General features: G+C 44.4%; 1 protein-coding gene across 1 annotated transcript in view; it reads left to right on the top strand.

The window, feature by feature from the left end:
• The window catches only part of UBAP2 (ubiquitin associated protein 2), a 161,619-nt gene that overhangs the window by 92,881 nt on the left and 51,455 nt on the right, over positions 1 to 17,283 (top strand). The window contains exons 12-15 of the mRNA XM_070736925.1: positions 30 to 243; positions 5,544 to 5,827; positions 10,996 to 11,165; positions 16,541 to 16,772. Coding sequence (XP_070593026.1) covers positions 30 to 243; positions 5,544 to 5,827; positions 10,996 to 11,165; positions 16,541 to 16,772 — 900 coding nt within the window. The remainder of the gene's footprint in view (positions 1 to 29; positions 244 to 5,543; positions 5,828 to 10,995; positions 11,166 to 16,540; positions 16,773 to 17,283) is intronic.

Below are 17,283 nucleotides of genomic sequence, written 5' to 3' on the forward strand. Positions count from 1 at the left end.
CTCACCTTTGCTGTTTTCCTTTTTCCTAGTCTTCAATGCTGAGTTCCGGATTCAGAGAACTTAGCTCTTCAAAGTTAGCCAACTCTACTGGTTCTCACATTTTGGAGCCACTGAAGTCTCCAGGGTTGGGCCAGTTCGCCTCCCAGGGTCCTCTCAGTACAGCCCCCACAGTGTCCACAACTCCAACCTCATCCTGGGATGTCAAATCTTCAACTTCACAGCCTTCGATCCTCAGCCATTTCGGTAAGTGTTCAGGCTTGTAAGAAGCAAATCAGTGGAACGCCCCTGCCCCTCCCACCTCCCAAATCTAGGGGGAGAGCCTTCTCTGTGGGGGCCCTGGCCCTCTGGAATCAGCTCCCCCCAGAGATTCATACTTCCCCCCCCTCCTTCCGTAAGAGTCTCAAGGCTATTGCAATGCTCTCTACATGGGGTAGGTACATGGTACATGGAGCTACCTTGGAAAAACGTTCAGAAACTACGAATTGTGCAAAATGTAGCCACGCGAGCAGTCATGGGGTTGCCCAGACACACGCCGATCTCTCCAACACTCTGCGGACTGCATTGGCTGCCAATTGGTTTCCGGACTCAATTCAAAGTGTTGGTTATGACCTATAAAGTCCTGCATGGCATGGGACCAGAATACCTACGGAACCGCCTCCTGCTGCATGAGTCCCAGCGACCGGTCAAGTCCCACAGAGTCAGCCTTCTCCAGGTCCTGTCAATTAGACAATGTCACTTGGCGGGGCCTAGGGGAAGAGCCTTCTCTGTGGTGGTCCCGGCCCTCTAGAATCGGCTCCCCCTGGAGATTTGTACTACTCCAACCCTCCTTGCCTTCCGTAAGAGTCTGAAGACTCATTTATGCCGCCAGGCCTGGGCCATTAGATCCTTGCCCCCTGGCCAATGAATGTGTAGAGAATGTTGAGTGAATGGAATGGTTGTTTTCTATGTTTTCTTGGGGTTTTAATTAAAACCTTGGGATTTTAATTGGATTCAAGATATTGTACACTGTTTATTATATGTTGTGAGCCGCCCTGAGTCCTCGGAGAGGGGCGGCATAGAAATCCTATCATTATTATTATTATTATTATTATTATTATTATTATTATTGATAATACTAATAATAATGATAATGATAATAATAACAATAAGAATAATAAGAATAAGAATAATAATAATAATAATAATAATAATAAGAATAATTTATTAGATTTGTATGCTGCTCCTCTCCGAGGACTCAGAGCAGCTCACAACAGCAACAAAATGCAATATGATACAAATCCAATATTAAAACTAATTCAAAAACCCATTATTACTAAAAAAAAACCATTCAATTCTACACAAACACACCATTATCAAATGCTAGAATCAGAAAGATGGGGGGGGAGGGTTAGTCCCCCCCATGCCTGGTGGCATAGATGGGTCTTTAGCATCTTGCGGAAGGCAAGGAGGGTGAGGACAATTCGAATCTACAGGGGGAGTTGATTCCAGAGGGTCGGGGCCGCCACAGAGAGGACTCTACCCTTAGGTCCCGTCAGGCGGCATTGTTGTAGTTGAATGAGTTGTAGTTAAAATGATGGAGACTCTACTCAAAAAGAGGATAAATCAGCACCTAAAAAAAAATAACTTATTGGACCCAAATCAGCATGGCTTTACTGAAGGCAAATCATGTCAGACTAATCTCATTGATTTCTTTGACTATGTCACAAAGGTGTTGGATGAAGGTGGTGCCGTGGATATTGCCTACCTGGACTTCAGCAAAGCCTTTGATACAGTTCCACATAAAGAGCTGATAGATAAATTAGTGAAGATTGGACTTAATCCCTGGATAGTTCAATGGATTTGCAGCTGGCTGAAGCGTAGACATCAGAGAGTTATTGTTAATGGCGAGTATTCTGAGCAGAGACAGGTTACAAGCGGTGTGCCACAAGGGTCTGTTCTGGGTCCTATTCTTTTTAATATGTTTGTGAGTGACATAGGGGAAGGTTTGGTAGGGAAGGTTTGCCTATTTGCCGATGACTCTAAAGTGTGCAATAGGGTTGATATTCCTGGAGGCGTCTGTAATATGGTAAATGATTTAGCTTTACTAGATAAATGGTCTAAGCAATGGAAACTGCAGTTTAATGTTTCCAAATGTAAAATAATGCACTTGGGGAAAAGGAATCCTCAATCTGAGTATTGTATTGGCAGTTCTGTGTTAGCAAATACTTCAAAAGAAAAGGATTTAGGGGTAGTGATTTCTGACAGTCTCAAAATGGGTAAACAGTGCAGTCAGGCAGTAGGGAAAGCAAGTAGGATGCTTGGCTGCATAGCTAGAGGTATAACAAGCAGGAAGAGGGAGATTATGATCCCGCTATATAGAATGCTGGTGAGACCACATTTGGAATACTGTGTTCAGTTCTGGAGACCTCACCTACAAAAAGATATTGAGAAAATTGAACAGGTCCAAAGACGGGCTACAAGAATGGTGGAAGGTCTTAAGCATAAAACGTATCAGGAAAGACTTAATGAACTCAGTCTGTAGAGTCTGGAGGACAGAAGGAAAAGGGGGGACATGATCGAAACATTTAAATATATTAAAGGGTTAAATAAGGTTCAGGAGGGAAGTGTTTTTAATAGGAAAGTGAACACAAGAACAAGGGGACACAATCTGAAGTTAGTTGGGGGAAAGATCAAAAGCAACATGAGAAAATATTATTTTACTGAAAGAGTAGTAGATCCTTGGAACAAACTTCCAGCAGACGTGGTAGATAAATCCACAGTAACTGAATTTAAACATGCCTGGGATAAACATATATCCATCCTAAGATAAAATACAGAAAATAGTATAAGGGCAGACTAGATGGACCATGAGGTCTTTTTCTGCCATCAGACTTCTATGTTTCTATTGTTTTGTCGACAGGACCCGGAGAAGGCGGTCCTGTGGGTATTCTGGTCTGATGCCATGTAGGGCTTTATAGGTCTTTACCAACACTTTGAATTGTGACCGGAAACTGATCGGCAACCAATGTAAGCCGCGGAGTGTTGACGAGACGTTGGCTTATCTAGGAAGGCCCATGATTGCTTGCGCAGCCGCGTTCTGCATGATCTGAAGTTTCCGAACACTCTTCAAAGGTAGCCCCATCTAGAGAGTGTTGCAGTAGTCAAACCTCGAGGTGATGAGGGCATGAGTGACTGTGAGCAATGACTCCTGTCCAAATAGGGCCGCAACTGGTGCACCAGGCGAACCTGGGCAAACGCCCTCCTCCCCACAGCTGAAAGATGATGCTCTAATCTTAGCTGTGGATCGAGGAGGACGCCTCGATAATAAATAAATAATAAATCTTTTTTACACAAACAGTCACATATTTTATTGAAATGGAATGTAACATTCTCAGATGAAACATTCCTTTGGGGGTTTTCAGCTCCTACAGTGGGGTGTTATTGTTGTTAAAAAGGAGCGATATTGTTTGAATGCTGTAATGCAGGCTAATTCTGACCAATCAGGAGCTCGATCCTAACTGGCTCACAGCTGACCTTCATCCTTTTCTGAGATGGCTAAAATGAGGACCAAGGTATAACACCTACGCTCCACGAGCTGCACTGGCTACCGATTAGTCTCCAGGCACAATTCAGTTTAGTTAGTTTAGTTTAGTTTAGTTTAATTGGATTTATATGCCGCCCCTCTCTGAAAACTCAGGGCGGCTAACAGCCATCATAAACAGTATACAATAATAATCCAATAATAAAAGCGAATTAAAAACCCCTTAATATAAAAAACCAAACATACATACAAACATACCATACATACAGTTTTAGGCCTAGGGGGAGAAGGAATCTCAATTCCCCCATGCCTGGTGGCAGAGGTGGGTTTTAAGTAGCTTGCAAAAGGCAAGGAGGGTGGGGGCAATTCTAATCTCTGGGGGGAGTTGATTCCAGAGGGCCGGGGCCACCACAGAGAAGGCTCTTCCCCTGGGTCCCGCCAAGCGGCATTGTTTAGTTGATGGGACCCGGAGAAGATCCACTCTGTGGGACCTAACTGGTCGCTGGGATTCGTGCAGCAGAAGGCGGTCCCTGAGATAATCTGGTCCGGTGCCATGAAGGGCTTTATACAATTCAAGTGTTGGTTATCACCTATAAAGCCCTACGTGGCTCAGGGCCGGACTATCTACAGGACCCCCTCTTGCCACATACCTCCTAGAGACCAATAAGATCGCACAGGGTCGGCCTCCTCCAGGTCCTGTCAACTGAGCAATGCAGGCTGGTGGGACCGTGGGGGAGGGCCTTCTCTGTGGCTGCCCTGGCTCTATGGAACCAACTCCCTCCCCCAATGTCCATAGTGCCCCCACCCTACTGGCCTTCCGAAAAGCCACAAAGACCTGGCTTTGCCGGCAGGCCTGGCAGCCATGAAACTGACATCTGTCATGGCCAAATTATATTGAATGGTATGTATGTGTGTTGCCTTATGAGTTTTTAACTGGGGTTTTAAAGTTTTAGGTTTTCCATATTTGACTTCTTTTTTACTGTATTTCTATTTTTATATTGTTGTAAACTATCCTGAGTCCTTTGGGATTGGGTGGCATAGAAGTCGAGTAACAATTTATGATTGAAATTAATAAAGATTAAGATTTAGGTAACATTATATAACATAGCAATGTAAAACTAGTAGGCTGATAAAATAAAATTTTAAAAAAGCTGTAGCAATAATGTCAACGGGTAGTTTGGCAAATGTGTAAATTGTTGAGTGCTTTACACTTGATATATAATTGTAACTATGAATGACGATATCTAGATGTTTGTATAGGTCGTGTCTTGTTTTTGTTTCTCCGAGTCTACAGAGAGGGGCGGCATACAAATCTAATAAATAAATAAACAGTTGTGTATTTGTAAATATAGAGCGCTGGTGAGACCACATTTGGAATACTGTGTTCAGTTCTGGAGACCTCACCTACAAAAAGATATTGACAAAATTGAACGGGTCCAAAGACGGGCTACAAGAATGGTGGATCAGGAAAGACTTCATGAACTCAATCTGTATAGTCTGGAGGATAGAAGGAAAAGGGGGAACATGATCGAAACATTTAAATATGTGAAAGGGTTAAATAAGGTCCAGGAGGGAAGTGTTTTTAATAGGAAAGTGAACACAAGGACAAGGGGACACAATCTGAAGTTAGTTGGGGGAAAGATCAAAAGCAACGTGAGAAAATATTATTTTAATGAAAGAGTAGTAGATCCTTGGAACAAACTTCCAGTAGTAGATCCTTGGAACAAACTTCCAGTAGTAGATCCTTGGAACAAACTTCCAGAAGACATGGTAGATAAATCCACAGTCACTGAATTTAAACATGCCTGGGATAAACATATATCCATCCTAAGATAAAATACAGAAAATAGTATAAGGGCAGACTAGATGGACCATGAGGTCTTTTTCTGCCGTCAAACTTCTATGTTTCTATGTAAATAATTAATAAAGACTATTTTTTTAAAAAGAGAAGTCGAGTAAAATAAATAACTAAAAAATCAATGACAGCTTTCCATGTTTCTTTTTTCTTGCTAACCCTGCGCAGACTTCAAATCCCAACCTGAGCCGTCCCCGGTCCTGAGTCAACTGACCCAGCGGCAGCAACAACCGCCCCCCTCACCGGCAGCCGCTGCCCCCCCACCGCCCGGACTGGAATATTTCACCTCCTCGCAGAAAGCCCGGGAGCCCTTGCCGGTGGATAGCTGTGCATCTGGCCACAAGAGCGGTCCACCCTCCAGCCTGTCTCCAGAGAACCAAGGGGCGCCCGTCCACCAATTGCAGCAGAAACAGATCAAGCCATCCAAGCGGAGGACGCCCCCAGTGTCAAAAGTGAGTAATTTTGCAGCGGTACGTGAATTTCTGGGAAATGGCTGATCTGTGCACAAATGGAGACAGTGTCAGCGTCCCAATAGTCATCTGAGAAATAAATCAAGAGTCCAGACCTTGCTCTCCTTCCAAGTTCCAATTTATGAACAGAGCCATGTTGGTTAAAGACTGTAGTCAACCCGATACAGTGATACCTCGTCTTACAAACCCCTCGTCATACAAACTTTTTGAGATACAAACCTGGGGTTTAAGGTTTTTATGCCTCTTCTTTCAAACTATTTTCACCTTCCAAACCCAAGCCGCCGCCACTGGGATGCCCCGCCTCCGGACTTCTGTTGCCAGCGAAGCGCCCGTTTTTGCGCTGCTGGGATTCCCCTGAGGCTCCCCTCCATGGGAAACACCACCTCCGGGATTTCATATTTTTGCGATGCTGCAGGGGAATCCCAGCAGCGCAAAAACAGGTGCTTCGCTGGCAACGGAAGTCCGGAAGTGGGGTTTCCCAGTGAGGGGAGCCTCAGCGAAATTGCAGCATCATAAAAACACGGAAGTCTGGAGGTGGGGTTTCAAGGACTTCTGTGTTTTTGTGATGCTGCAATTTCGCTGAGGCTCCCCTCACTGGGAAACCCCACCTCTGGACTTCCGTTGCCAGCGAAGCGCCCGTTTTTGCTTTGCTGGGATCCCCCTGCTTGCACACATTAATCGCTTTTCTATTGATTCCTATGGGAAACATTGTTTCGTCTTACAAACTTTGCATCTTACAAACCTCATCCCGAAACCAATTAAGTTCGTAAAACGGGGTATCACTGTACTAACTTTCCCTACAGTTCTCCACCCAGTTTAAGGTTTATCCCTTGTTCTCACATCTACAAGTTCATCAGATGGACCACTCTGGTTGTTTCTACATCCATGATCCTCCTCTGTACTTCCATCTGGTGCTGAACAAAGGATGACCTTGAATCTTCTGGAAGGAATTGGTTGTGGCTAGTAATCTTTCCCCCTCATGCAGCCACCCCTCCCCGATTCCCACTAATCTACTTGGTGCTCCTTGTCCACCTCGGGTCGTGTCAGGTTCTGAGGAGGATGAGCCAGGCCCCTCTGGATACCCTGGCCCAGGGGGGGTTGCCAGATGATGCAGAGAGCGAGACTTGAGGGAGAAAGTGACTTGAGTGGGCCTGAGGAACCACTAGAGGGGGCTGGTGTGACAATGGGAGAGTGGTCCCTGTCAGAGAGTGAGGAAGACATGAGAGGGGAAAGTCAGTGGATTAACCCTCGCTATAGAAGGTTGCTCCGAAGGCGAGAGGAGTTGCAGCCTTAGCCTCTTTGGGGTGTGATGTCACTTTCAGGCAGTGTAAAGGAAAAGGATTGTGGGAAATGGGGTGTGGAGAATCAACGTTCAATGGAAGAGACATGAGGGTGGGAGGTGTAATTGAACAAGGCTTAAAAATCATGATTTCTACTTCAATGCAAGACATTCTTTCTGTGAGCAAAAACATACGTTTAAGGAATGAATGGACTATCTAAGGAATGCAGATACAACCGAGGTTTTGGCGCTCTGCCCAGACATAGATTACAGTTAATTCTAAAGAGAAAAATAACATAGAAACATAGAAGCATAGAAGTCTGACGGCAGAAAAAGACCCCATGGTCCATCTAGTCTGCCCTTATACTATTTTCTGTATTTTATCTTAGGATGGATATATGTTTATCCCAGGCATGTTTAAATTCAGTTACTGTGGATTTATCTACCACGTCTGCTGGAAGTTTGTTCCAAGGATCTACTACTCTTTCAGTAAAATAATATTTTCTCATGTTGCTTTTGATCTTTCCCCCAACTAACCTCAGATTGTGTCCCCTTGTTCTTGTGTTCACTTTCCTATTAAAAACACTTCCCTCCTGGACCTTATTTAACCCTTTAATATATTTAAATGTTTCGATCATGTCCCCCCTTTTCCTTCTGTCCTCCAGACTATACAGATTGAGTTCATGAAGTCTTTCCTGATACGTTTTATGCTTAAGACCTTCCACCATTCTTGTAGCCCGTCTTTGGACCCGTTCAATTTTGTCAATATCTTTTTGTAGGTGAGGTCTCCAGAACTGAACACAGTATTCCAAATGTGGTCTCACCAGCATTCTATATAGCGGGATCATAATCTCCCTCTTCCTGCTTGTTATACCTCTAGCTATGCAGCCAAGCATCCTACTTGCTTTCCCTACTGCCTGACTGCACTGTTCACCCATTTTGAGACTGTCAGAAATCACTACGCCTAAATCCTTCTCTTCTGAAGTTTTTGCTAACACAGAACTGCCAATACAATAGTCAGATTGAGGATTCCTTTTCCCCAAGTGCATTATTTTACATTTGGAAACATTAAACTGCAGTTTCCATTGCTTTGACCATTTATCTAGTAAAGCTAAATCATTTACCATATTGCCGACGCCTCCAGGAATATCAACCCTATTGCACACTGTAGAGTCATCGGCAAATAGGCAAACCTTCCCTACCAGACCTTCCCCTATGTCACTCACAAACATATTAAAAAGAATAGGACCCAGAACAGACCCTTGTGGCACACCGCTTGTAACCTGACTCTGCTCAGAATACTTGCCATTCACAACAACCCTCTGGTGTCTATGCTTCAGCCAGCTGCAAATCCATTGAACTATCCAGGGATTAAGTCCAATCTTCACTAATTTATCTATCAGCTCTTTATGTGGAACCGTATCAAAGGCTTTGCTGAAGTCCAGGTAGGCAATATCCACGGCACCACCTTCATCCAACACCTTTGTGACATAGTCAAAGAAATCAATGAGATTAGTCTGACATGATTTGCCTTCAGTAAAGCCATGCTGATTTGGGTCCAATAAGTTATTGTTTTTTAGGTGCTGATTTATCCTCTTTTTCAGTAGAGTCTCCATCATTTTAACGACAACTGATGTCAAGCTAACTGGCCTGTAGTTACCAGCTTCTTCTCTACTGCCCTTCTTGTGGATAGGCACAACACTTGCCATTCTCCAATCCTCAGGAACATCTCCTGTTAACAAGGATTGGTTAAACAAATCAGTCAGGGGGGTAGCAATGACAGATCTGAGTTCTTTAAGAACTCTGGGGTGGATGCCATCTGGACCCATTGCCTTATTTATCTTTAATTGTTCAAGTTCTTCTAAGACATCGGCTTCTAAGATCACTGGAGCTGAATCCGTACAGTTGGAAGCAATGCTATATCCCTCTATAGTATTATTTTGTAAGGTGTCTTTTGAGAAAACTGAACAGAAGTAGCTATTGAAATGGTCAGCGATCTCCTTATTCCCATTAATGCATGTATTTTTCCCGGTACTAAGCTTCGTGATGCCGCAGTTTTTCTTCTTCTTATCACTAATATATCTGAAGAAGGTTTTATCCCCCTTCTTTAGAGATTTGGCAATTTCTTCCTCTTTTGAGGCTTTAGCAGCATATATTATCTGTTTTGCCTCCTTCTGTCTCATTTTATACACCTCCCTATCAGCTATACTTCCAGACTCTTTATACCTCCTATAGGCAGCCTTTTTTTCATTGACTATAGTCCTTACATCATTGCTAAACCATAGCGGTTTCTTCTTCCTTTAACTTCTTATATGCTCTTTTAAAAAAAATTATTTATTGAAGAAAGAACACCACCACAATATATATATGTGTGTCTACATGTACAAATCACAAAAGAGATATTTTAGCATGAGGAATATAAAGACAAGTACAAAATTTCTATTTACGATGTGTACAAGTGACTCACTAGATATCAACAAGGGGATAAAACTTCAGTTTTAGAAATTGAAATTATTCCTGTAGAAATCAATGACCACAAAAATACCAGTAATTAACAGAAATGTAACAAGTCTATGAAGAGGAGGTAGACCTACAAAGAGGTAGACCTGCCTCTGTTGCATATATGTACAGTTTCCTTCTCTTTTTTTCTTCCTTCCTTTTTTTCTCTTTTCTTCATCTTCTCTTTCCTCTTCTCTTCTTTAACTCTTCTTTGCTTTTTATGTTTTATTTTATTAATGTGTGGTACTGTTCTCTCCTTTCTATTCAATTAAGACATTAACTACTTATTATGATAGAGGTTCATTGCAAAAACCATATACAGTGATACCTTGTCTTACAAACTTAATTAGTTCCGGGACGAGGTTCTTAAGGTGAAAAGTTTGTAAGACGAAACAATGTTTCCCATAGGAATCAATGGAAAAGCGATTAATACGTGCAAGCCCAAAATTCACCCCTTTTGCCAGCCGAAGCGCCCGTTTTTGCACTGCTGGGATTCCCCTGAGGCTCCCCTCCATGGGAAACCCCACCTCCGGACTTCTGTGTTTTTGCGATGCTGCAGGGGAATCCCAGCAGGGGAATCCCAGCATCACAAAAACGAGCGCTTCACTGGCAGCGGAAGTCCGGAGGTGGGGTTTAGGGAGCCTCAGTGAAATCGCAGCATCGCAAAAACACCAAAGTCCTCGAAACCCCACCTCCAGACCTCTGTGTTTTTGCGATGCTGCGATTTCACTGAGGCTCCCCTCGCTGGGAAACCCCACCTCCAGACAAAAACAGGTGCTTCGCTGGCAACGGGAGTCCGGAAGTGGGGCATCCCAGTGGCGGTGGTGGGTTTGTAAGGTGAAAATAGTTTGTAAGAAGAGGCAAAAAAATCTTAAACCCTATGACGACAATGTGAAAAATAAATTCCAATCACTTTTTGTATGTAAAGAAATGTAAACCGGAGCTAAGGAAGAAATTGAAACTTATTGCAAATAATTTAACCCCCTAAATGGTGGTGGGGTTTTATTGGTGTTGGGCAATTTTTCTTTTAAGTATTTTTGTTGTTGTTGTTGTAATAAAATTTAATTTAAAAAAATATTTTTAAAAAAATCTTAAACCCCGGGTTTGTATCTCAAAAAGTTTGTATGACGAGGCGTTTGTAAGACGAGGTATCACTGTATTCTATCCCACATGGATGGGGCTTTGCTTGCTTGCGCACCCTGGTGTCTGGCCTGCCGTGGTCCACTGCCGGTAGTTGAGGACCCCATGATTTAGAAAACCAAGTCGAGGCAGTACTGACGGATCCTTTCCAACGACCGTTGGATCACTGCATTAAACAGGAAATGTCCTTTCTCTGGCCTTCCTGGTTACAATCTGCTCTGTCTCTTTTCAGATCCCTTCCTCTGCAGTGGAAATGCCTGGATCAACCGATGTTTCGGGCCTCAACGTACAATTTGGAGCACTGGAATTCGGGCTGGAGCCTGCGGTCTCGGAGTTCGGACCTGCTTTGAGCTACGAAAGCAGCCCACCACCCAATAATATCTTGTACACCAAGCCTGTAAAGTAAGTCTGGGATTTTTCAGTCTCTACGGGCTGGGGACGAAGAGAGGCGGGTGGTCTCGCCCATGTCATCGTCACAATGGCGCAGGATGTGACAGGCACAGAGGAGGTCGGTTGAGCAGTGGTGGGGGTTAGAATGCCCCTCCTGGATGCCTCTGGGATAGAGCAGGAATGTAAAGATCTACAGGGGGTGGACACAAAAATGGAAACACTTGTCTTTTTGGCATCATAATGTTTGAACATGTTCAAATCATAGAAACATAGAAGACTGACGGCAGAAAAAGACCTCGTGGTCCATCTAGTCTGCCCTGATACTATCTCCTGTATTTTATCTTAGGATGGATATATGTTTATACCAGGAGATGTTTAAATTCAGTGACTGTGGATTGACCAACCACGTCTGCTGGAAGTTTGTTCCAAGCATCTACTCCTCTTTCAGTAAAATAATATTTTCTCACGTTGCTTTTGATCTTTCCCCCAACTAACTTCAGATTGTGTCCCCTTGTTCTTGGGTTCATTTTCCTATAAAAACACTTCCCTCCTGAACCTTATTTAGCCCTTTAACATATTTAAATGTTTTGAACATGTCCCCCCTTTTCCTTCCCCCCTTTTCCTTCAATCAAAATTTGACATATTTTAATTTTCTTTTAATTCTGTTATTTGTTATGTTTTTTAAATTACCTTTTTTTTAAACAGAAATTTAAGGAAATTAGTTATAACCTTCTAGAAATGGCAGACCTCTCAGACTTTCAAAGAGGCCAAATTGTTGGTGCTCGAATGGCAGGCGCTCATGTAACCAAAAGTGCCCAAATGTTTGGCGTTTCAAGAGGTCATGTCTCAAAAGTCATGACTGCTTTTGAAAGAGAAGGGAAAACGTCCTCAGCCAAGCACAGGTCTGGTCGAAAGTCGAAGTTGTCTGAGAGAGACTGGTCGGACTCTAAAACGAATTGCTAGAGCGCATCGCAAGACTGCAGCTCCTAAAATCACTGCAGAGCTCAATAGACAGGTACAGAACCCAGTTTCCACAAAAACTGTTCGAAGGGAGCTTCACAAATCTGGATTCCAGGGAAGAGCTGCAACGTGTTTCCATTTTTATGTCTACCCCCTGTATCTGGAAAATGGGGATACTGGAGAAGATTAAGAACTTTCAGAAGGGAAGGGGGCATCCAGTTCCATTTCTTCTGGGATGATGCTGTATTCAACAGGGTGTCCAGCAAACCTGGAAAACAGGGGAATCAGGGAATTATCATGAATATCATGAAAAAAATGGAATAAATCAGGGGAAAAACACCAAACTGTATTAAAATGTTTAAAAGTCAGGGAAAAATCATGTGAAAAAAAAAACGGATTGCGCTGCCTGGCAGAGTCAAGCAAAAATGAGCATAACTGTTGCAGCAATGTGCTTCCTCAACTACCGATATTTCTCCATGGCTTAGCCATTTGGTATGACGCCATCTACAGCCACACCTTAACTAGATCGCAAGTTACAGGGAAATATCAGGGAAATACCAGGGAATGTCAAAATGCTTTCCCCCCTGAACACCCTGATTCAAGCATGACACACATAATCTGACAGGTTGGGAAGCAGGAAGCGGGAGAGGAAAATAGTTTCCTAACATGGATGATGTTACCTAGTTGGGTAATCAGATGTCTGCAAGGAAGCCACCAAGTTGAGTGAGCACAAAGGACCCCACAGTCCTCCTCCTCCTCCTTCTCCTCGCATACCCCATTTCTTTCTAGCACTGATAATGTTACCTCGTAATAATAAATAAAAAATAAATGCTATAAATCGGTCAAGACATTTCCTGAAATGTCAGAATATTCCAGTCACCCCAGTAATCATTCCTCTGCCTCTGTGCTTTCAGTCTGCCTCTTGAGAGGGAATATTAAACTGTCCCCCTCTCCTGTCCCCCTTTTCTCAGATTTTCACGCTGTTTTTTCCTCTTAACCTCATTTCTGACTCATCATTTTCAGGAGCCTGAAAAGCACACACACAACGTTCGGCGCATATTTTCCTTCTTTGTTTCAGTTCATCTGCATAACCGCCCACCTCACTCCATGTCACAACCCACTTAAACACAACCGGCGCTTCTGAAAACACCGCAAACCAGCAGCCCTGGCCAAATCCTTTCCCTTCCGTGCCTGGGAAAGCAGCCAGGTCTTTAATGCTTTCCAGAGTGAGAATAGAGTTGTGGTTAAACTTTGGGCGGTGTGTGGAAAGAAGAGTCTTAATCCTGTTAATTGCCTTATTGTGAGTTTAGCTTTTGTGTTTTTTTTTTCACTGCATGGATCCCCCATTGTTCAGAATGCATTTTGCAGAGGTTGAAGCCCTGGGTTGTATAAACATAGGCATAGAATCAAAATCACGTGAAATATTAGTACCACTTTATAAACACTTAGTAAGGCCATACCTGGTCTTGAGTAAATACAGAGAAGAGCAACAAAGAGGATTAAGGGACTGGAGGCTAAAACATATGAGGAACAGTTGAAGGAACTGGGCATGGCTAGTTTAATGAAAAGAAGAACCAGAGGAGACATGATAGCAGTCTAACAATATCTCAGGGGCTGCCACAAAGAGGAAGGAGTCGAGCTATTCTCCAAAGCACCTGCTGCACGAATCCCAGCGACCAGTTAGGCCCTCTGGAACCAACTACCCCCAGAGATTAGAATTGCCCCCACCCTCCTCGCCTTTCGTAAGCTTCTTAAAACCCACCTCTGCCGTCAGGCATGGGGGAACTGAGATATTCTTTCCCCCTAGGCCTTTACAATTTACGCATGGTATGTCTGTATGTACCGTGTTTCCCCGATAGTAAGACAGTGTCTTACTTTCTTTTTACCCCCAAAAGCCCCACTAGGTCTTACTTTCGGGGTATGTCTTACATACCCCCCCCCCCCCGCCGTTTCCCGCCTCCACTCACCAAATTGACAGGGTGAAGTCGGGAAGACCCAGGGAAGGTTTCTTCGGCCGCCCAGCAGCTGATCTGCTCGGCAGCGCGGCAGCAGCCCTGGCGGCGGTTCCCTCCGCTTTGACGGCGCTGGTCCGCTCGCTCGTCCCCGCAACCGACCCGTTTCCCCGACACGCGTCTGGAGGGGAGTAGCCGCTCTGCGCAGTTGGGCAGCCCTGCCTGCCGGAAAGGAGGCGGGCGAAGGAGGGCGCAGCTCCGGCCGCCCGCTCGGCTCGCTTCTACAACTTCGGACCAGCGCCGTCCTTCGCCTCGCATTTCCGGGTTGGCGAGCCTGGATTGTTTTTCCTGCGAGCGCTAGTCCCCGCTAAGCCTTCTGCGCCTGACTCGGCGAGGCGAGAGGGAAGAAGGAGAAGCGCAAGTGGATGCGGAGCGAAGGACGGATAAATGCCTCCCGGGCGCTCCGCATCCACTTGCGCTTCTCCTTCTTCCCTCTCGCCTCGCCGAGTCAGGCGCAGAAGGCTTAGCGGGGACCAGCGCTCGCAGGAAAAACAATCCAGGCTCGCCAACCCGGAAATGCGAGGCGAAGGACAGCGCTGGTCCGAAGTTGTAGAAGCGAGCCGAGCGGGCGGCCGGAGCTGCGCCCTCCTTCGCCCGCCTCCTTTCCGGCAGGCAGGGCTGCCCAACTGCGCAGAGCGGCTCCTCCCCTCTAGACGCGTGTCGGGGAAACGGGTCGGTTGCGGGGACGAGCGAGCGGACCAGCGCCGTCAAAGCGGAGGGAACCGCCGCCAGGGCGCCGCGAACTGCTCCAACGCTTCCCTCGCTTTTAGTACCGTGTTTCCCCGAAAGTAAGACATATGTATGGCTTATATTAGCCGACCCCCCTGAAACCCCCCATATATCTTACAATCGGGGGGGTCTTACTATCGGGGAAACACGGTATGTTGGTTTTTATAATAAGGGTTTTTTAGTTATTTTAGTATTGGATTGGATTGTTACATGCTATTTTTATAATTGTTGTTAGCCGCCCTGAGTCTACGGAGAGGGGCGGCATACAAATCAAATCCAATAAATAAATAAATAAACTAAATAAATAAAAATAAAGAATCAATGGGTGGAAACTAAACAAGGAGAGAAGCAACTGAGAACTAAGGACAGTTAGAACAATTAACCAGAGGAACAGCTTGCCACCAGAAGTTGTGAATACTCCAACACTAGAGGTTTTTAAGAAGATGTTGGATAACCATTTATCTGAAGTGGTGAAGGGTTAGGGTTAGGGAGTTGTACTAGAAGACCTCCAAAATCCCTTCCAACTCTGTTATTATTATGTCAATACAACACAGCAAACGAGATCACTATAGGGCTGCATGATGTAGCGGCGAATTATGTTTGCGGATCCCAGTCAAGCCGCCTTTTGCAATTGACAGATGGAGATTTTGTCAATTCCGATGGTTTTCAAATGTCTGCTGAGATCCTTTGACCCTGCGCCCAGCGTGCCAAGGACCACTGGGACCCCTTTCACTGGCTTATGCCAGAGTCATTGCAGCTCGATTCTTAGATCTTCGTATTTCACTAATTTCTCTAGCTGCTTCTCAATTTTTCTGTCTCCTGGATGATGATGATGATTATTATCATTATCATTATCATTATCATTATCATTATTATTATTATTATTATTATTATTATTATTATTATTATTATTATTAAAGTCTTGACTTTGCCTTACCTCTGCCAGGACTCGAAACTTCTCTTAAGCCTGCTTGGTTCTAAGTTGTGGAAATGTTTGTGAAATGTTCCTTTTCCCTCCCGATTCATGTACAGGTAGTCCTCCCCTTACGACCACGATCGAGCCCCGCATTTTGCATCACTAAGCAAAACTTTTGCCGAGTTGATTTTTGCCCCATTCTGCAGCCTTTCTTTCCCACAATTGTTAAAACGAATCACTGCAGCTATCAAGTTAGCAGCAGGCTCGTTAAACACATCTTCCTCATGGACTTTGGGTTATGAGTCGCCCAGAGTCCTTTGGGAGTTGGGTGGCATATAAATCCAAATATATAGAACAAATAAAATAAAATAAAATAAATGTCTGAAGATGGCAAAAGGGGATCATGTGAGGCTGCAACGGTCATAAACCGAGTCCTCGGAGAGGGGCGGCATACAAATCTAAATTATTATTATTATTATTATTATTATTATTATTATTATTAATAATAATAATATGAGCCAGTTGCTGAGCATCTGAATTTTAATCACAGGGAAGCTACGACGGTCCATAAGTGCCCAAAAATGTTCATAAGTCTCTTTTCCCCCCACTGCTATTGTAGCTACAAACTGTCACAAAGCGTGTTGTAAGACAAGGACTGCCTGTATTCCCGGTTGTGTCTCCCTGGTTTAGCCTAGCTGGTGAGCTGCCTAGCGAATCCTGAATAAGCCTTGACCGAGACCCTACGTGGTTTTTTTTTTTACCTTTTCCAGTGAACCTCTGAATACCTCTTTGCCAATGTCCAATACAGTACAGGAGTCGGCCTACGTCACCCCTGCCGTCACCTCCAGCCTGAGCTGTTCTGTCCAGAGCACTAGCCTTGTAACGGCCCCCGCCTCTTCCTCCTCCTCCTCCTCCTCTTACGACCAGGCCTCTGCGCATAACAGGGTGACATACCAAAGTTCGGTGCCTCCGTCAGAACCTGCCTCCTCCGTGGCTGTCATGGTAAGTAGGCTCAGGGTTGGGGGCCTTGGGTGGACTTCTTTCAGATGAGGGTGCACGCTGGCCTCGGGTGAACTTCCCTCCCAACTGTGTTCCTTTTTATTTACTTTTATTTAGATATTTTTATGGCCTTTCACTCGCCAAACTCTAAGCGGTTCCCAATCAACAACATACAAAAGGGAAAAATACTGTTATGTATTTAGTGTCTTGTGGGAACCTAAGCGAAGAGAAGTAAATGTATACACAAGCATATATACAGCCGCCCTGAGTCCAAAGAGAAAGGCGGCATAAAAATCTAATTAATAAATTATATACATATGTAACCGTGTGTGTGTGTGTGTGAGAGAGAGAGAGAGAGAGAGAGAGAGAGAGAGAGAGACTTTTTGTCGAGGCCCAGTTTTTTTGCAGAGCCCCAGGTTCAAATCCCAGTAAGTGTATGGCTACCTGATGAAGGCAAATAAGCCCAAAATGGATCTACAGTGTTCCCTCGTTTTTTGCGATTTCGAACTTCGTG

The sequence above is a fragment of the Erythrolamprus reginae genome, chromosome 2, assembly GCF_031021105.1.
Source record: "Erythrolamprus reginae isolate rEryReg1 chromosome 2, rEryReg1.hap1, whole genome shotgun sequence".
Lineage (NCBI taxonomy): Eukaryota > Metazoa > Chordata > Lepidosauria > Squamata > Dipsadidae > Erythrolamprus > Erythrolamprus reginae.